Source organism: Cheilinus undulatus, linkage group 11 (genome assembly GCF_018320785.1).
Source record: "Cheilinus undulatus linkage group 11, ASM1832078v1, whole genome shotgun sequence".
NCBI classification, from domain to species: domain Eukaryota; kingdom Metazoa; phylum Chordata; class Actinopteri; order Labriformes; family Labridae; genus Cheilinus; species Cheilinus undulatus.
The window spans coordinates 41,140,386-41,162,102 of NC_054875.1; the positions used below are offsets into that span (position 1 = coordinate 41,140,386).

At 37.5% G+C, this 21,717-nt stretch overlaps 1 protein-coding gene across 8 annotated transcripts; it reads right to left on the reverse strand.

Annotated features, from left to right (window-relative positions):
• Positions 1–1,587: 1,587 nt before the first annotated feature.
• Positions 1,588–21,052, reverse strand: LOC121517851 (sushi, von Willebrand factor type A, EGF and pentraxin domain-containing protein 1-like). 8 transcript variants are annotated; one of them, XM_041799913.1, is made up of 13 exons: positions 20,941–21,052; positions 20,003–20,097; positions 19,686–19,874; positions 15,518–15,623; positions 15,284–15,357; positions 15,014–15,196; positions 14,072–14,251; positions 12,152–12,346; positions 10,313–10,387; positions 9,526–9,576; positions 9,135–9,195; positions 4,172–4,225; positions 1,588–3,894 (listed from the first exon to the last, which is right to left on the reverse strand). In XM_041799913.1, exons 2-13 carry the CDS (start codon positions 20,058–20,060, stop codon positions 3,840–3,842), a joined length of 1,281 nt encoding a protein of 426 aa, XP_041655847.1. In that variant the 5' UTR covers positions 20,061–20,097; positions 20,941–21,052; the 3' UTR covers positions 1,588–3,839. The 8 variants fall into 8 exon arrangements, with proteins under 8 accessions (XP_041655847.1, XP_041655848.1, XP_041655850.1 ...); XM_041799914.1 differs by having other exon boundaries at positions 20,003–20,100; positions 20,941–21,043; XM_041799916.1 differs by lacking the exon at positions 10,313–10,387.
• Positions 21,053–21,717: the final 665 nt, after the last annotated feature.

Genomic DNA, 21,717 nt, shown 5'->3' on the forward strand with positions numbered 1-21,717 from the left:
TGCAGAATATGGAAAAAAGCCTCAGTTTAAAGCCTGGACATGCAGTATCACACAACACTCCTGTACGGTCCGTTTCCACAAAGTCGAGTTTGGTTTAGTCCAGTTTTTTGCCGAGGTTTAGCACATTGAACTGTGATCTTATCCATGTTTGCTCACCTGATTTTCCTCCAGCCTTGTTTGTTGTGACAGGAAATCTTTCTCTTTAAAGAAATCCACATTATTTGGCTCAGCTTAGTAGATTTTGTTATTTAACTCCCAAATGGCTCTTCATTTGGTAACCCATTGACTTCTTAAATGTGGATTAAATAACAACAGAAGGAAAGAAAACTGGCACTCAGATGGGAGCTAGCTAGATGGAAATTGGATACCAAAAGTTCCAGCTACTGACAATAATGTAACTTTGTTGGAGACATTGGCATTTATTTCAGTCTGCTATTTAAGCTGATAAAAAAATTTTAAATCTTAATGTTTATGTAAATAACGCCCTTCTGAAACTACACAGTGTGCTAGAAAAAGAAGAGTTTACAGCTTACACTTTAAGTCCAAAAGGAAAATTCAGTTTACTTTCATTCTAGGTTTTTTATAGGTATTTTCTAGGTTATTTATGGTTATTATATTTAGGACAAGGGAATTTTGTTTGCAGCATTCCTGTAGCTTAAAAAACAGGTATAAAATATAATAATCAAACACAGACAGCATTAATTGAGATAAATTTAATAGGAAAAGAAATTTAATAGCATCATGACTGCAAACATTTACCAATTGTTTGGACTGATAAGGTGTTTTTTTTTTTGATGAGCGTGAGGTAAAGGCTTTACTATTGATACGGCTTTTGATATGAATAAGTTTAGGTTAGTATAGGTTTAGTACACTAGAGGATGTTTTGATTAACCTGACACGCCAGATGGATTTGTTTCACACATCCATCTGGAAAACCACTCATAGATGGCATTTGGGAAAGGGCAGAGCCTTTAATAAAAAAACCCGGAGGGTGATTGGATGAACGTTCTATCTGTCACATCTTTATGGATCCATCAGAGCAACAAAACACGTGACGTAGCTGCTACAGAGGAGTAAACACCCTATAGAACAGCATAACACGAACCATGGCAACTATAGAAATGTCAGTACCCAACTTTTGTCGTTTTTGAATGGAAAACAACTCACTGCTGTTCTTTGTTCTTCTTGTAATGAAGAAATGTCGTCAAGTTCTGATAAAACTGGTGCTTTAGCAGCATCCACGCTTATCTCTTCCGCCACAACTACAACAGCCTCTTGTTGCTTCTTGCTTAGGTCACGACTCCACCGCCCCCGAAAGTACTGCCCCTCATCGCTGATTGGTCCTGTCACTTTCTAACCGGGCCCAAACTGCTCAGACGGGAGCTTCGCAAGATGGATTCATCCAGTGAGACACATGCTTGCTTTGCAAGGTTATGTTTTGATCAAATTGTTAAAAAATGTGATGTGATTTATTTAAATCTGCTATAAATACACTAAAATACTAGAGACTAAAATGCAATAGATATTTTATATTGGAAGTTAAAACGGTTGTTTAAAAACAGAAGGAAAATAGCAAATACACTGTAATGAACATGGACAATAAGTGTTTAATATGTAGTACAATGCATATCAGAGAAAAAAAAAACAAGCCATGAGGTCAAAGGAACTGCCTGCAGAGCTCAGAGACAGAATCATTAAAAGGGACAGATCTGGGGAAGGCTACAAAAATATTCCTGCTGCACAGAAGGCTCCAAAGAGCACAGCGGCCTCCATAATTCTCAAATCAAAGAAGATTGGCACAACCCCGACTCTTCCAAGAGCTGGTCACCCGGGCAAACTGAGAAATCTGAGGAAACGGGTCTTAGTAAGAGAAGTGACTGAATTTGTTGCAACTCCAAGATAGCTTTCATGTGGTCTACTTTCTGAAAGCTCTGTTTGTTTGGCAGCAGAGATGAGATGTGTTTGAGACTTTGTCTATATTCCTGAACCAAGATTTTAAAACTTCTTTTATGCTCGTATTGCACATGCACTTCTCCGTTTGGGAAAGGGGATTAGGCATTCATAATAACACTGCTTTAAACTTTAAGAAAGATATTTTAGGATTAAAAGCTCAATATTCTTATTCTTAAAAATTCAAGCAAAGAAAAAATATGAAACTATCAGTAGTAAGTAAAAGGTTAAATATTTTACTTTGAAATGTTTTGATGAGGGTATAAATACGCATTTATACATTTTTTTTTTATAGTGAGTAAATCAGATTTTTTGAGATTCCTGCACTGGAAAATTGTCGGCCAATTGCTCGGAATTAATTAACACATGTTGCAGTACAGTGTAAAATCCACAAGGTGGCACTGCAACCTTAAATAAAAGACAGGCTTCTAGTACTGATAGTATTTCAATGCTAAGAGGCTTTTAATATGTATCATTTCAATATTTTCTAACTTGAGCTTTAAAAGAACATCTTGGATTCTTGTTTAATTTTGATGCTGCATTATAGATGCATACCAAGTTACAGCACTATGCCATTATACATTATTCATGTGTAGTTATACAGGAAAACAGCATAGTTGATGGGTCATCTGCTGTGTTGATTAAATATTTATGACTAAACTCAAAGATAGAAAGTCTGCATGTATGAAAACCTAAATGCAATGTATCAGAGACTATTATTTAAATAGAATCAACTATATTTTCTTTTGAGCATGCTCAATGTTTAATAAAGAAAAAATGAATTAAGCTTTGCATTTACATTTATTGAATTGCCTTTGTCTTTTATAATAAATGAATACATTTGGATCAAACAGTCATGAGTGGAATTATTTAATTTCACTAATTTATTATAAAAAGTAGTGCTGACATGAAAGCAGCTCTCACCCCTTCCTACAAATAATACAGCACCTGTTTAATGAGATGTCCAGACACAAACTTACTTTCAATAAATAAAGATTAAAAAGCCAGACAAGTGCAAAAAAAGGGTCAGAGATAAATTTTATACAACAATATGTAACATCATAATACTTACCTCCTTTTTTGAAATTATTCTGAAACTGAAGCTCTAGGAAAATAATTTGAAACAAAAACCTTTGATTTGATTTTTTCTTTGTAAGTGAAAAATTAGTTTGGTGCAGCCACAGGGCACAAAAAACCAACGTGCCAAATTTAAACTTAGCTCAACACTCTCAATAATGATTTAGCTAAAGCAGGCTAACATTAAAGCCTCCATTAAAAACCCCAGTGTGGGTTCATTTTTATGAAACACAGGAAAAACCACAAAAACAGACAACAAACTTGACAGTTTCTTCATTAAGGCATATTGAACATTACTTATGTTCAAGCACAGTGCTGGGAACTGTTTCACAGATCCGATATTATTTCAGTAATGGTGGAGGTTGAATGTACAAGACTGAAGGACTAATTTATCTGCTAGGAGTCAGCTATACTGAAGCTGAGCGATGCATTTATCTGATTTTAAGTGTAACAGCTGAGCCGTGCGCTTTAGTGCAAATTTACATCTCTGATTAAAAACAAAATCTCCTCCATAATAATGCAGTTTATCAACTGTTTTAAAGGAAGTACAAAGCATCCCACCATGAGCTGAATTATGCAGGGCTAAAATGAAGGCATTTAGAGTGAGCTACCAAAATATAATTTCCTGTCTACTAATCAGAGAAACCCCACAGAGCATATGCTAAGGCTTGAGTTCAATCTGCTGAGGATGCACAATCCCAGACTCGTGTTCGGAAACATATTCCAGGGGTGTTCATGAGCCTTCACCATCCACGTGCACCTGGGCGGGATAAATACATTCAAATAGGAGTCCTCCACTGACAATCCTCTTCTTAGTCAGACGTATTCACTTGCAGTAATGTTGGAGCAACAGGACTGCTGTGCTTACTACAGGATGAAGAGAAGAGAAAGTAATCAAAGTTAGACAGTTAAAAAGAGTATAAAAATCCCTGACAGCCCTGCGAAAGAGGAAAAAGAATGCAGGAAGTTGATGCATGATACGGGAGGCCATGCTACCCCAAAAAAAGGAAGAAATGTTAACAGAAATGTTAATAAATCATCATGGTGTACAGAATAAATATCAGAGCTTTTCTGTTCGTGATCAGCAGTGTTTTTTCATTCGGCATTACAAAAAAAAATTGTGCTTAGTGGTCCGTCTTCTTACCAACTTTGAAGCTGCACAGCCTCTTCGTTATCTTCAGCATCTCCTTTCTTATTGCTGCAATCCAATAACCACCAATCAATATTACCACTAACTGTGCAGTTGATCAGGCACACAGGAAGCAAGAAGAGCGAACAGGAAAAGGAGAGGATCACCAGCTTCACCCACAAGGAAGTAGCCACCCATTACAAAGAAAACCTCTGTCTCTTAGCTGCTGAAACATTAAATGTGTGTGGGCATAGCTTGAAGTTGCAGAATGTTATCAATTCATCTCTAAGAGGAGGAACCAAAAAGTCAGTAAGACACAATGGAAACGCAAGGTCATTATTAAATGCAGATTTTGTTGTTGTACTTGTTTTAGAGTGCAGCTGGCTGGTTGCAAAAAGAAGAAAAGGATTAAAATGGGCCAATCATGAGAAAAACAACCTTTTGTGTGCTTTTGCTCATATTAGTATGTGGAGTTGCTACCAGCTAACAGAATGTGAAAAAGGCCAATCCAGTTCTTTGTTTGTGGCCTGCCTATGTCTGAAAACATGAAATTTGATGATCCATGCTCTCCCTGTGATGTCAAATACTTATTTATGATAATTTCAGTGCACAAAGCCTCAAGTGAGGTATTTTATTTTACTTTTTCCAACATTATTGCAAATTAAAAAATAAAGATGACCTGCAGTGGTTTAAATCTTTTTGGTCAGACTCAGTTCATACAACTCATTCTTTTAGTTCTATACTGTCCTGCCCCACACACACACACACAACAGTGCTGAGTTTATAAAATCACAGTGAGTCAGATAAAATCAGAGAGGGGTCCTCCCCAAGGAAATTCAAACATCCAACACTGAATTCCCTGAATTATAGAGAATATTTATGCAACAGTTTGTGGAAGAAGACTATACTTTTTAAGACTTTTTATGGCCTTAAATTTCAAAACGCAATCTAAGACTATTTAAGACTTTTCAAGGATCTGCAGGAACTCTCGATTATGTATTCACCTCCCCTTGGTCGTATCATCTGTAAATTTAACATCAACTTTACCTGTCCATCAAATGTTTTTTTTTTTTTTTGTTTGTTTTTTTTTTTTAGATATATTTTTGGGCATTTTTGTGCCTTTATTAGATAGAGGAGGACAGTGGATAAAGTCAAAAACAGGGTCAGGAGTGACAAAATTTCTACTCATAGCTGCTCTCTCTCTCCAACTTTGCAGTGCTTTAATTCACAGGCATCTGCAGGGGCAGAAGGACCCAGTGGTGCCCCTTATCTCCACAGTATGCCTTACACTGTGAATTTTAGTAATTAATAGAAAAATGGACACATCAGACCTGGTGTACAAGGTTTGAGTGTTGATGTTTATCAATCTACTGATCTGAAAAATGCACCTGAAAACAACTAACGCAGTGTGAAAGACCTTCAGCTTTGAAAGCTAAGCCAGAAACTTCTTAGAAAAAAAAAAAAAAAAAGAAACACACAAACGTGTTAAAGGACAAAATTCTTCCTAAGAATGGTTGATGAATGAGGCCCAGCTGGAAAGTTAAGAGGCTCGGCTATGTTTCATTGTTAAGATAAGGTGGTTTTAATGCGGTTTAGTAAGAACTTAATTTTCCATACACTCCTTTATCTAGCCAGTGAAGCATTAAATATAAACTACCCCACCCAGATGATGTGTTTCCTGATAAAATTTTCCAGAATTGTGTCACACTAACCACTTCCTCTCTGATAAAGACAGAATTAGACGACTATGTAAAGAGATCAGACAGTACCTCTTCAAATAAAGAGCGTACAAGTATATTTCAGTGCCATTCCTTTTTTCTATGCCTGTTCTTCACTGTGAAGTCTGTATCTTATATTTATATATCGTTTAAAATGTGCGCCGATGAACTCTGGTAATTAAAGTTTTTGTGTGCACCAATTTAAATTAAACTAATTTCTTTCACGCAGCTATTTTATTAGCTTTCTTTGTGGTCATGTAAATATTTGACACCAATGGGAACCAAAGGCCAGATGACTGAACTCCATACCTTTGAAGTAAATGATTGAACTAAGTATCACACAGAGGCTGGCATTTGAGTTTGGCTCTTCTGGAGTCTGTTTAGAGTGGTTTAGATAATACTAGCCTTACTTTTGAAAATCTGATACAGATCATCTCATCATTATACCAGACTTTTATGAAAAGAAATGTTAAATAAACATGTTTAATATAGAACTAAAATTGTAGCCATTTTTACCAGCCATACCTTCTCTGCATTTGGGAGACAGAAGTGACTCATCACACTCAGGTATAACTGTACCAGCACTTATTTTGGTAGGTGACTGAGGTTCTAACAGCACCATTGTTCATCCTTGGCCTCCAAACTTCTTGTGTTGAAAGACTGTTTTCTGTTCATTTGGTGGTGTTCTTTTTAGCAATCTGGTCATTTTTCCCCCCCTGTAATTCTAATTTTTTGTGTGCCTTTTCCTTTTTTTTTTTTTTTTTTTTTTTAAATTGGTTTAGCCTTTTGGTTGGGCAATCAGGGAGGGATGCAGGTCTATCCCCCTAGACTGCTGTGTAACTGAAGCGAAAATGGAAGTCACTCCATATCTGATTTAACCAACATAAGGAGTTTTTTTGAAGGACTGAGAGCTCTGTACAGACCAGAGCTTTGAGGGTTATACCAGTGTTTGTTCATAACATTAACAGTGTATGGGAGACTAAAAACTAGGGCTGTCAAGAAATTAGATTTTTCAAGTAAATGCAAATGATACTATTTTTAATTTTAATTTCATTATGATACATAAGTGCTTTTTCTATGAAAAACAGTGTTTAATGAATAAGGGAATATGCAGGAGCTCATGTACAAAATGACTCAGAGGTCCAGTGACCCCTGGTTAATGTGGCAGGTTTAAACTTTTCCACTTTCTCTGTGTAAATAACTCAGTTAAGGTTAAAAATTAAGCTAAAAGGTTTAAATAAAAAACTGCTTTTATTTTGGCAGACTGTAAAGAACTTGTGAAAAAAAAATACTAGCTTAACCACAGAAAGTAGGATAAGTAAATGAAAATAGAGATAACTAAAAAAAAAATAGCTATCACAAGGTACAGATTACTTTTGACTGGTAATTTTCCCCAATGGCTATTTTTTCATCCAGTTAAACATGCATTTAAATTGTGTTTCAATAGCCTAAAGTAGAGAAAATGCTCAGAAATCATCACAAGGTCACTGCGTCAGTGGTAAGGATGAGTCCTGAAATCAGGTACCAACATAGCACCGTATGCGTCTTTATTATATTTACTGTGTGTTGTCTCCGATGCAGTTTTGTTTTGAGGAATCACAGCTGTTTATTTTTCTAATCCCTTGACCATTCAACATTTTGTGAAGATATTTCTCTGAATTATTTAGGCCTACGGTACCGAGAAAGCTTCAATTCACAAACCTTGTTTAGTGTTTCACTTGATTCATGTTAACATACTGCTGTTAAAGTTCAAGAAGTCCCCTGAACTGATTGTTCTGATTCTGTTTCACGGAAATCGCTCTTTTTGATCTGGAGGGATTATTATTGGTTTATATTCACAGTAGAGGGAGGGAGAGGTCATTGGTGGGCGATGGCCTTAAATGAAGGAGGTAGCAGTGCGCTATGTGTTGTATTAACAAGCTCTTCTCTGCAGAGAGGATAATTTATCACACAAGGCAGGAACTTTAAGCCACCTCTCTCATCCTTTCTTAGTGTGTTTCTGGTATTTGTTGGTCTTTTTGTAGGCTATGAAATGTTTTGTTAACTTAATGCATGTCATGTGTTTGTGCATATCATCAAGTATTATTAATACTGAATTTTATGATTTAAATTTACTCAAAAATTACCAAAATAAAATAAACAACTTAGCTATAACAACTAAGTAGTTAAAATTGTTAGGTGACATTTGCATGTTCTAATAGGACTAACATCAGAGACTTAAATGTAGTTAGGAGTAGAGCGTAGAGTTGTTAGTAGAAAATATGATTTATCAAAGTTTAGTAAGGTTATATCAACTAACTGTAAGAATTTGTTCTTAGTGGATAGTTGATTTTAAGATTTAATATGTTGCTCAATTTAAAGTTAAATACAAAAAGTATTTTTACTGCCACTGACCATTATTATTTTTTCCTTCTAAAAGTATAAATTCAGGCACTGTCAAAGCACTGGTACAGTTTTAATAATACTGATTAAGCACTGAGGTTGAAAAAACTGAAACAATGCCAAACCCATTCAGTGGGTATGAGGTGAGGCTAGTATGCTGAGTAGAGTGTGGCTAAAGTTAGCTAGCTCTGACAGCTCTTTGTTTGCAGATTATATAATTATACAATAATTTTATATAATAATTTAATTTCCATTTTCTTGTTCTAAATACTGCCACACTGCAATGTTCCTATGAGATGCTAACCGCGAAGCTTCTCATGTTTACGTCCAGCAGGAAGACCATCTACTGATGCTACAGTGGCGGTTGTGGTGTGAGGCTTTATTAGAGTCTTAAAGGAGCATTTACGTGGAAGTTCAGACCTGTATTTCTAACCAAGGATAGATAACTAGTTCCACCCCTCATAAATCTTGTGCAGGCTAATTTGATGACTAGATTTTGACCGTTTAGCTGGATAACCGGGTGCTTTTGACTTTTATACTGAGCTGTGTGTGAGTTTTTAAAGTGAAATGTGACATTCAAAGGCGCAGTGGTGCCCTTATTTTCCATCACTGTGAAAGCAGGAAGATGCAAGGAGAAAACAGTATACGATTACTGTGATAAAAATGTTACCATTAATATCTGGTAGCCCTAGTAAAAACTTAAAGGCTTTACAAAAGCACACAACCTAAACATGAAACATTTAACACTCGACAGTCACAAAGCTGAAGCGGCTGAAATAACAGAAAGCACAGAGACATGAAGGAAAGGTTAAAAAGCCACAGAGGGATTGAGAAAAGCTTAGGGTTACTCTGCATAGTTACATGAAATAACATTTTACCCTTGCTTTTTCTTTTTCTTGTAAACTGTCCAAGCAGCGACACCACCACCAACAACAGCGGCTTTGATGAAAACAAAAATAGAAATGATATTAAAAAATATTGGGATAAAAAAAAAGAAAAAAAAAGATGTTTTACCATGAGCCATGTACATTTTTGAAGATCCTCACAGGAAATAAAAATGTGATTAAATAATCGCAGCAAAATGACAGCTGCAGCTTTCTGTTAGTATTATATTTGAGTAATGTTTATTGTTGACAAACTACTACAGGAAACACACAGCCAGGCTTTAACTGTATGAAGAGTGTTCAATGATTAAGAGTTTAACATTGAGGCAGTTTTATTTGTCTCTTTACAATCTGTATGTTGTTTAAGGATTCAGCTGAAACTTACCACAACAAAGCACCCCGGCAGCGATTTTACCACCATTGTTGTTATTGTCGTCTGTGGAAAAAACACAAATAAAGGTGTGTGAAACTGTGACTGTTAAAACAAATTAACACCAAAGATAACGTAAACAGCTTTACTGACTGATACCATCTATTTAAATACTGTGGCTCCATCTTCATTACGTTTGTGCAGAAAACCATGCTAATTCAAACACCTGGCACATTTCACATGCCATCATATCACAACATATTATGTCACTTTAAGCAGGTAATATATGGGGAAATTATTCAATAATTGTTTTTGATTATATTAAAGGGATACTTCAACATTTTCGCAAATTTGCCCATTACCATAATACCTATAGTCTTAGTAATAGGTTCGTTTCCTTTAGTTGTCAGTGCAAGCTGTTTCGAGTTCTGGGGGGACCGTTAAACCAGCTGTACCGCTAACGCTATGTTAGCAGACGGAATTTTTGCTTTCCCTCATCAAACTCATCAAATACACAATCCAACAACTCCAAAATGCTCTCATGGACAAGTTGTGACCTGTACATTCACCACGCTATGAAATAATCATGGAACATTACGAGACGGAGATGTTTTAAAGTTAAATGCAAAGCCGGAACTACACTCCAGACATGGCTGCTGCACTGTGTCACTCCGCCCAGTGGTTCACTCAAGAAATAGTTCCGAGTATTTGCTTCATGTGTCGTAATGTTACATAATTATACGTTATTATTTCATAGCTTTTAGCCCCACATAAACACACTGTACTGACACATGAACTCTACCTGGTTTTGTCTGATCACCGTTGTCTTTGTCATCGCCATTATCACTACCATCCCCTTCAACAGGAGGTGACTTCTCTGCAAGAAATACAACAGGATTAATCAGTGTTACAGACATGAGGGGTGTGCTTAGATTACAGCTGAACAATTTGGGAAAATAATCTAATTGCAATTTTTTCCCCAACATTGAAATTCAATATGGGATTATATTTTAAGTGATCTTGTGCATTTCTTAATCAAACATTATTCAAATTTTGTAGGGATGGATATAAAGAAAGTATAGCTGTCTTAAAAAAGGGTGAACTAAATAGACTGATTTATAATAGTTACAATCAAGATAAATCATCTACTGAAAAATAATACATTCAAAAAGCCAAACTGGTACTGAATAATGAGCTGTTTGGAAGCCAAAAGACCAGCACTTATTAGTGGGCTGAGCCAAATGATCTGTAGTTCAAAAGGAGACAGATTTCCCATTGCAACGAGTAAGGCTGGACAGACATCTGTGAAAACACAGTGCCAAACTGTACTGAACCAAACAGCTTGGAGGAAACAGATCATACATCTGACTCTGCTCCTCCGTGTTTAACATGGAGGCTTTTAATCCATAAGCTTCAAAACTTCGATGCCTCAAGTGTCCCTACTTTTAGGACTTAAAGGTAGCCCACAATTTGAACTGCTGGCAGAGGCATAAACAGCACAAAACTTTTGTATTTCAATTAAGCTTCTCTGGGCACTTCCTGCCCTGAATATGAATTTGACTTAATGCCATCTGCAAAGAATCTATAGGTGCAAAAATGCCATGAGGCTATTGTGAATGCAGTAACAACTGAGCACACGGAGCAAAACACTGGAATGTATTGGTTTTGTACTGACAATTAACAATATCAACTTGCTTTCTTTGGCTGACAGAACTTTACATTGATTGGGGGCTTGATCAAGAAACTGACTTATGTGAATGTTTTTTTGAACAAGAGTTCCCCTTTTTTGCGTTAAAGGTTTCTGTGCTATATAGTCAATTTAATCATTTACATGGTTTAAGACAAAGATTTAAACATTTTATTGGAAAAACTGCTTCTAGTGCTAGTATAAACTGACCATTAATGGTGATATTTTGTAAATATTGCCACACATACATGCAGAGGTCTGACAGGATTATTTTGAATTATGTAACTGGACTGGCTTCATTATCTATAGAGCAGTGTTCATTTCATCGACTAAAACTATGACTAAAAATGTTAGTTGACAGCCTTTTTTTCCATGACAAAAACTAGACTAACAAAGATAGATCTGTGATGACTAAAACTGACTAAAATCATGTTTAGTTTTCATCAAGATGACTAAAACTAGACTAAAACGTCTTTTATTTTTCATTGAAGATTCCAAATATATTTCTCACTGTGGGTAAATCTGTCAAAAAACAATGCAACTGTATTTCTTCTGCCTCTCAGCAGGGACCCCAGGTTTGGCAGAGTGCATAGAACACACTAACATGACTCAGTACCAGATTAGGTAAGACAATAAATGCTTGGACTAAAAGTAAAGACTAACATATGAGGACTTCTTATAGACTAAAACAAGACTAAAATGTTTTTGAGTTTTCGTCGACTAAAACTAGACTAAAGCTATAAAGGGTAGAAAAGACTAAAATGTGACTAAAACTAAAAGACATTTCATGTAAAGAGTAAAACTGAGACTAAAATTAAAAATAGCTGCCAAAATGAACACTACTATAGAGTCACAGGATAGCTTAAACTGGTCATTAGACTGGTTTTGTCACAAAAGCTTGGCAACAATGTTTATTTGTAGCTAAGACATTTGGAACTGGAAGTGCAAGCTCACTCTTCTTGCATGTCAGCGTCACACCAGGACTCCAATTCCCAAGGTTACAAGTACTGACTGCGGACCCTCCGGAAGACTCGAAGTTGTCATCACAGACAAAAGTAATTCTGGTCTCGTGTGGGAAAAATCCTGAATATGTTTCTTTGTCCTTCAGACTTGAGTTGGGTTGTCCAACAGGTGTGGAACAGTTCTTAGCTGTAAAGACACATTAAGATAGTGAAAGATGAAAATCTGAAGGATAGACAATTTAACTGATGTCTTAGCTTGTGTTTATATTTGCAGTTTGTTATCAATTCTCGCTGCTCTTTTACATAAAAGGGTTTGTAGTTATATGCTTAAAATAGACTGATCTCACAATGTGTGAAAGCACATATGAGATATGCAATTTTTTTAAAGAATTAAAACATTTTAGCTGCCAAACAGAGGATGGATGTCAGTAGACTGAGCCAGGGCTGCTGCATCCTTTTTAAGGTAATTTTTCAGACTTTATGCTTCAATTTGATAGGACAGCAGAGGAGAGATAGGGAGAGTGAGTGGGGAAGGAAACTCACCAAAAAGCACCAGGATCAGGGTTCAATCCTGCGCTCAGTGTATCTAGAAATGTAGGCTTTGTAAATAGGCAACTGTTGGAGATATTTTTGTTTTTGGAACAATGCTTCTTGGCAGTAAATCTTATACCACTGGAGAGACTGTTTATTCCCCTTATAAATGGTGACACATTACTAAGGAACATGCGTTTGTGGGATGAGCAGCAGAGCTGAGGATGTGGGTTGCACCCATGAAAAATTTTCCAAATCTTTCCAAAACAGCTTATTCTGCCATTGACTCTTGTTTTGAGCTTCTGATACCCTCACCTGTGAGCATGGGTCCTGCCACAGTGGCGAGTAGGTGTCTGCTCCGGGAATCGGCATGCCACTTTGACTGATCTGGATAGGGCCCGTGCAATAGGGCAAGTTCAAGCTGGTGTTCCACAAAACAAAGTTGAGGCATTTTTTAGAGCAAGCTCTAGTACCATCTCCAAACTATAGGCAACGACCCGCATAATGTTGGATGTCTGAGACAGGCCGCTAAGTGGGTGTCCCAAGAAGACAACAACCCAAGAAGTTTCCTCAGTTTGTCGGCACTCAGGAACTGTAGGCTGTCTTCTACAGATATGCCGTCAAGGTCTGCAGGGCAATATGGCTGACGGCTCTCTGCCCAGACGATCCGGAACAGACTACATGCAGCCTATCTCTGCATGACTGCCCTTCACCATCAGGCCCATACGCACTGGTCTCTGCAAAATGTCAACCAAAACCTGAACCGCAGTTTGGTTATGGGGTCAAAGTGTGGAGAAGTCGTGGAGAACGCCATGCTAATTGCTGCACTGATAGAGTAACATCTTTTGCTATGGGCAGTGTGATGGTGTGTGGGGCAGCATTGGAAAACAAAGCATGTCATAATGGGGGCAATCTCAAAGCAGATATCAAGATGAGATTCTGCAACCAGCAGCAATTCCATATCTCTGCAGTGTAGGACTAGAATCTATCCTCCAAGTTAACAACACTCACCCCCAGAAGCGGGTTTATCAGAGACTACCTCCAGAATTTGGGAGTGGAGAGGGTGGAATGGCCTGCCAACAGTCCTGACCTCACCCCATTGAACATTTCTGGGACCAAAGAAGAGTCAATGGCAGAATAAGCTGTTTGGCACTGGCAGAAAAGATTTGTCAAATTACTACTAATACTAAGCTCAGTTGCTCGTCCCACAAATGCATGTTCCTTACAAATGTGGCACCATTTAAAAGGGAAACAATCAGGCTTTTCAAAGGTATTATATGCATTGCCAAGAAGTATTGTAATAACAAAGAAATAATCTACCAAACACAAATTTACTTACTTTATTGCTAGGTCTGAGAGAATCTTTCACTTCAGTACTTACGTTTACACTCTAGAAGTTTAGGTTTCCACTCATTTTTATCACATTCAGAGGTAGGCTCTCCAAACATCTTATATCCATCTTTGCAAATGTGTGTCACGGTAGCCTTGTGTTTATAAGGAGCTTGAGGAGTACCTGCCTCCCAGAGGGCATTGGCAATATTTGGTGGTTTGCACTCGAAATCTGCAGAGGACAAAAATTTAAATAAAAGTCAGTAGAAATGTATTGCTGCTGTTATTATTTCTATTATAAATATTATTAAATCATTCATAGTTTTAATGTTATAATACAGTTTAATAATAATAATAACATGAATAACAATAATTCTAATGATAATTTTAACATGTATATTCTTAACTCAGGAGACAAAGTGCTTTTTATCAAGATGTTCAATAGAACACGGACAAGAAAATGAACTCAGACATAGGAACAGAATTAATATAAACTCAAATAACATACAATCACAACATGCACAATGATCAAACGAGTATGATCATTTAAAAGCCACTTTCAAAATGTGGGTTGTTAACAGTTTTTAAACCCTCTAAAACCCAGCAGACCCTGGTGATGTACTGGGAAAGCACATTTTGCATTACCCTCTAAAAGTGATTGTTTATGCTATTGGAAAATTCTAACGGTTTCTAAAAGCTGAGAAGTTGCACAGCCAACATGTGGTTATTATGATAATTCCACCTTTTCTTACTAAAACTCTAACATCAAATTCCCTTTTATCACTTTTCTTAATTTGAAACTGTTAAAACACAAAATTGTAAATAACCGCTAGATATCAAAAGTTCTATGTACTCTGTAAAACTGGGCAAAAGCACTGACGGGACATTTTATGGGCAGTTAAAATTAAAAAAAGCCAAAGCCATAGAGAAAATGGACAGTCTAAGTTCAGCTGAATCAGATCAGAGGATTCTGTTCACTCTTCAAAAGCCTTACTTTCACACGATGGCGCTTCAGGTGTAAATGTTCCATTTTCTGAGCATGTGAGTGGTTTGGAATGACTCAGAGTAAGACCCCTCTCACAGACGTACTGCACAATGTCATTGTAGTTGTAGTGAGATTCTTTCTCTGGACTGAATGTGCCACGATCTATCCGAGGTGGTGGAGCACATGTAACCACTGCACATCAAAAGCACAAAAGTTAAATTTGAAATACATAGAGTTCTTTGTAAATGATATACTATGTGCAAAAAAGGGATGGCTCACCTTCACATACGGGTAGCCTGTCCATCCAGCCTTGGGCTCCACAACGGATTCTGTTGTTACCAACCAATCTGTAACTAACAAGGGAATAAAAAACATTTTTAAAATGACCTCAGACCTTCCATTGGACTTCATTAGTTATTTGATAAGCAAACAAAAATGCAGCAGATATATTGGAATTGAATGTTATAATAATCACAAAGAAAATAAAGCCTCAGTTACTGGTTTGTTACTAACCCTGTGTTGCAATAGACCACAGCTACATCTCCAAACTGATTCCCATTGGAGTAATCTACATAACCACGATTGTCATTCACCTCTCCAGCTGAACCGCAGCTCTTTCCTGATTGTGGATAAGAAATATGCACAAAGTGACAACAGAAAAATCACAAAAGAATCATTCATTTAACTTAAAGTAGGGATGCATGGAAGGTGGTTGATGATTTTATCCTATTTCAATTCATTTTAGCCTATTCTGAAATATTCTGACTCTCCCCCTTTCTGGGTAAGAACATTCCCATTCACATTGATGGTGATTAATGGGAAAGAAGGGGTCTTAAGCAATTTTGAAGTTTAAAATATGCAACCCATACACTTTGATGGATAGTAGGAGCCCAAATCCAAAGACTTTCCTGGAAGGTGTTGGCACTGTCACATTGCTAATTAAAGTTATAGGTGTTGAAGTGTCTGTTCAGACCCTCTCCATCAAACTGGACATATGGCCCTATCCTATAACCCATTAACTAACATCACAAAGCTTGTGCATTGATTTTAACCATACTATGAGGTGGAACTTAACTTTTAAAAAGTAGTTAATACATTGGTAAATATGTGAAGAATCTGTAAATAGGCAGGGAGATTTCAACTTCCACTGGCACGGAGCAATCGCTAACTTAAAGTCATTAAACACAACACCAGCCCCGCATTTAACCGATTTACCACTCTGAAATGTTTGCCCAAAGCTGTCGAGATCTTGCTCTACACTCCCTTGTCACAAACCATAAATTTTGTTTCTGACAGCACAACACAATAGAATTTACAACTGCTTTCTGATGTACTGTATTGCTGTTCAGTCTCTCTGCTTGTTTTCTCCCAAATGGGAGTGCGGTCACTCTGGAAAGCAGGAAGTGATGTTGGACTGCTGTCATGAACAGACATTCAGTCATTTCTCTGGATTACATGTACATTTTCTTCAAAATATATTGTTAACATTAAGAGTAAAAAAAAAAAGCTTTAAAAGCCTTTTTAATGGAACTTATACTTGTAATACATACAGTGCCATGAAAAAATATTTGCCCCCTTTCTGATTCCTGATGTTTTTGCACATTTATCACACATAAATGTTTCCAATCATCAAACCAATTTTTATATTTCACAAAGACAACCCAAGTAAATAAAAAATGCAGTGTCTGAATGATTAATTTTTTATTTGGGAGAAAAAATCCAAACCTATCTGGCCTTATGTAAAAAGTAATAGCCCTCCTTGTTAAATCATGAGTTAACTGTGATTACCACAGTTCTTGGAAAGCTGAGTTTAGTTTCACTGGCCAGACCCAGGCCTGATTAGTGTCAGATTTGTTGAATCAAGAAATCACTTACCGTATTTTCCGGACTATAAGTCGCACTTTTTTCATAGTTTGGCTGGTCCTGCAACTTATACTCAGGTGTGACTTATATATCAAAATATCTATAATTTAACATGTTTTTAAATGTTAATTCATACTGACTGACATGAACCAAGGAGTAAACAACATCTATAGCCGCTAGAGGGTGCTCTAGGCTTGTGACAACTATATGCTACTCCTGTACCACTGAAACATTAACTTGAAGAAAACAGAAAGAAAGTTTGGAGTGAATGAGAAACTTGTGAGGGACTGGCGAAAAGCAGAGGTTACTTTTACTGCAATGAAGAAAACAAAGAAAGCTAATCGCGGGCTGAAAGCAAGATGGCCAGAGCTGGAGGAACGAGTCCACAGATGGGTGCTTGAACAACGTGCTGCCGGGAGAGGCTTGTCAATGGTGCACTTACGTCTCCATGCCCTGGTAGTTGCCAATGAGATGAATATAAATGACTTTGCAGGCGGGCCTTCATGCAACGCAACCACCTCTCTATCAGAGCACGGACAACGGTGTGTCAGAAACACACTAAATAAGTGCGACTTACAGTCCAATGCGACTTATATATGTTTTTTTCCTCTTCATGACGCATTTTTTGACTGATGCAACTTATACTCCAGAGCGACTTATAGTCCAGAAAACACAGTAAATAGAAGCTGTCAGACCAAGTGAAGTAGGCTACAAGATCTCAAAAAGAAACACATCATGCCACGATCCAAAGACATAGAAGAACAAATGAGAAACAAAGTAACTGAAATCTATCATCCTGGAAAGAGGTTACAAAGCCATTTCCAAGGCTTTGGGACTCCAGCAAACCACAGTGAGCGCCATTATCCACAAATGGAGAAAACTGGGAACAGTGGTGAACCTTCCCAGGAGTGGTCAGCCAACCAAAATGACTCCAAGAGTTCAACGATGACTCATCCAGGAGGTCACAAGAGAACATAGAACAACATCTAGGCCACACATGCCTCAGTTAAGGTCAGAGTTCATAACTCAACCATAAGAAAGACACCGGGCAAAATGGCACCCATGGGAGAGTTCCAAGGCCAAAACCACTGCTAACAATAAGAACACAAAGGCTCGTCTCACATTTGCCAAGAAACATCTTGATGATCTCCAAGATTTTGGAGAAATGATTCTGTGGACTGACAAGACAAAAGTTGAACTTTTTGGAAGGTGTGCGGCCTGTTACATCTGGTGTAAAAATAACAGCATTTGATTAAAAGAACACCATGCCAACAGTCACACGTGGTGTTGGCAGTGTGATGGTCTGGGGCTGCTTTGCTGCTTCAGGACCTGGACCACTTGCTGTGATTGATGGAATGATTAATTTTGTTGTCTACCTGAAAATCCTAAAGGCCAACATCCGGCCATCAGTTTGTGCCCTTAAGCCCAAGTGCTCTTAGGTTATGCAGCAGGACAACGACCCGAAACACACCAACAAGTCCACCTCTGAATGGCTAAAAATAAACAAAATTAAGGTTTAGGAGTGGCCAAGTCAAAATCCGGACTTAAATACAATTGAGATGCTGTGGTGTGACCTTAAATGGGCAATTCTTGCTGGAAAGCCCTCCAACATGGCTGAGTTAAAACAAATCTGCAAAGAAGAGTGGGCCAAAATTCCTCCACAGTGATGTGAAAGACTCATCACCAGTTATTGCAAACACTTGATTTCAGTTATTGCTGCCAAGGGTGGCAAAACCAGTTATTATGTTCAGGGGGCAATTACTTTTTTCACACAGAGCCAGATAGGTTTGGATTTTTTTTCTCCCTTAAAAAATGAAATAATCATTCAGACACTGCATTTTTTATTTACTTGGGTTGTCTTTGTGAAATATAAAAAATGGTTTGATGATCTGAAACATTTAAGTGTGATAAATATGCAAAGACATAAGTACAAAACAACAGGAGTGCAGGGTGGTTCCATGAAAAAATCCTGAGAAATTGCTTGGAATAACACAGAAAAATCCCCATTCTTCTCATGTGCAAAACAACTGACCTAGGAGTAGTTTAGACGTAAAACTTCAGTCCTTAAAACTGTGTTTTCAAAGTAGGACACCAAGTGTTGTCAGGGTCACAGAAAGGGTGAAGGATTATAGAGGATTTTTTTGCCATACCCAATATGCCAACATTTACAAGTTCATTTAGCTGATACCGTTGTATAAATAGGGTTTTGACCTAAAATAACAGTCTTTAAGACACTCTTCAAAGTTCTAGGGTGAATGAATCAACCAACTTCAATCTTTAGAGCATACTTTCCAATAATAAAATAAAAGAAATGGGACATCCATTGCCGATACAAAAGCTAATCTGGCTAGATTTTCAAATCTGACCTGTGGCCCCTTTCCCTCATGTCATTTCCCACTATTTCTCCCTGAATTTTGATGCTATCCACTGCCCTGTCTTCTCCAAATAAAGGCAAAAATGCCCCAAAATAAACTTATAAAATGAGGATGATTAAAGAAAAAAATCTTTAGGTGATGTAGATCCGTCAGCACTGGCTTAAACTCCATAAACTTGGAGCTAGCCAGTATATTGGTTACAAATATTGGCAAAAATGTTCATCTCTACCAGTACCGATAGTTGCCTTTGAAGCATATCTTTGCCAATGTGATGCCAATAATACTGAGCATCAATAATGGTGTTTTTGACAAAATCATTTTTCTTTTTAGATGTAACAATAAATTACATATTAAAATCTATGCTAATAATCACATGCATCCCTTGCTGAAAGAGCATCTATGTTATTGACAAAAAAGTGATAGTGAAAATTGCTTATAATTACTGTCACATTCCAGGCTCACGTCACTCCATTTCCCAGCTGTGCAAGTACTGAATATCGACCCACGGATAATCTCGTAGCCAATTTCACAGGTAAAGCCAACTCTGGTCCCCTCTGGGAACTCTTCTAAGACAATGTCTTTGTCTCTCAAAACCATATGGGGTCCTGGTGTAGGTGTGGTACAATCTTGAGCTGTATTGATGGATAAAGACAAAGAAAAGAATAACTCAAGAAGCTAGGATAAGATGGTGTAAGACCAAACAGCAGCTTGTGTAGGTGTAATCACATTGATGCCACCTACTTATGCCACTGCCACTCACCTTGAGCTGTGAAAACAAGGCCAAGACTGCTGAGGAGAACGAAGACACTGACAGCCATGACGGGATCAGTTTTGGCTGCAGCCTGAGAGCAGTTTCTGCTAAAACAATGCAAATTTAGGTACACAACTAATCACCTTGGGATGTTCATACAAGCGATAAACTCATTTAAATAAGGTCATTTCCGTGTACAAAGGACATATTTTAAACCATAGTTAACAGTATATAAGACGCAACTAAGAATCCAATAAGAACTAAAGCACTATTACTGGACAGGTTTAATATAAAACACCCACATAATCCTAAACAAATGCACTTAGATCAAGGTAGGTCGAAAAAAAGTACGCAGACTCCTCCGTCGCAAAATACCTTTGTGCCAAACTCCCTACAAAGCCTGACAACATCAGCAAACAGGCGTGACACTGCTTATTAAGCCCGTCTTACCAGGCTTATCCGCTACCTGTTAGCTACAATACATCTTTCTGGCAAATTCGGCTTATTTTAAAAAAATAAAATAAATAAAAATATGTCAATATGGCAGTAAAATTCAGAGCCCACCACTGCTCAGTGCTTTAAGTCAGTCACTTCCTCTAACAAACACGTTGTGGGCGGCAACTCCTAATGGTAAAACTGACGACATATACTCAGAACTAACGTCAAATTAAACGTGGTGAATGCCGAATTGAGCAGTTTTTAACATTTCTACTACAAAGTGTTAGTAAGTGGGAAACAAAGAGTCTAAACTGGCTTATCATCGATGCGTTCTTAAAACTTGTAAAATCGCAGCGGAGTCTGGTAAACACAGGCGGGGTTAGCAAGCTAGTTATTCGTTAGCTCATATCACAAAGATAATTTAGTTGTCCCGTTACGTTTAGGCCTGTTTAATTTTACTCAAGCCTTAGTGGATTATTTAGCAATCATGTAGATAAATTTTCACTCACCTAACAAGCTTTTAGTCAGAGGAATCTCTCCGTAAACTTCTACTTCGATAATGGCGGCATTTCCTCTTAACTGCTACGACGTCTTGGCGGAAGTGGGCGTGGCCAAACAGTGACGCATTTCTCTGAAGCCGAAATGAAAGTCAGATTATCTGCTCGAAGTTAAAGGGGTGTTATCATAACTTTATCCGAAATAAATTTTCAAGTATTTAATTTTTCATTTGTTATATTTTTAAAAACGTGCCTTTTCAAAGACACCCCAAGATCTGCTGGTGATTTGACTTCAAAACATTACGAGTTTTGAGGATTTTTTTTTTTTTTTTTTTGAGAGAGAGAGACATTACCGCCCTGTTGCCCTGATATTTTTTATTGGGGGGGGCAAAATTGCCCTCTTGGATGCCACTCTTGTACCTATGCCTAAAACAAGCTGAAGTGTCTTCATTGGTACCCCTCCTGAGCCCCCAAGAGGACAAAATATGATAACTTCTAGAGTAGTGGTTCCCAACATGGGGTCTGGGCACCCCTTGGGGGGGCATAAATCTCAGAGGTGGGACCCTGTCTGCTTAGACTTGTCAAAATTGGATGTACATAGCCTATATTTTGCGCCTTATTGAAAGCTCTATAGAAATTAGTCAGTTCATTTTTATTGAATGCATCCCTGGCCTTTTTGGCCCCTTAACATGCTCAAAAACAAAAAATGGCACACATATGTGTAGCTCACCTTCTGTGCTCTTTAAAGGCAGTTTTACTGAGATTGATGAATTTTGGTGTGTAGCTGCT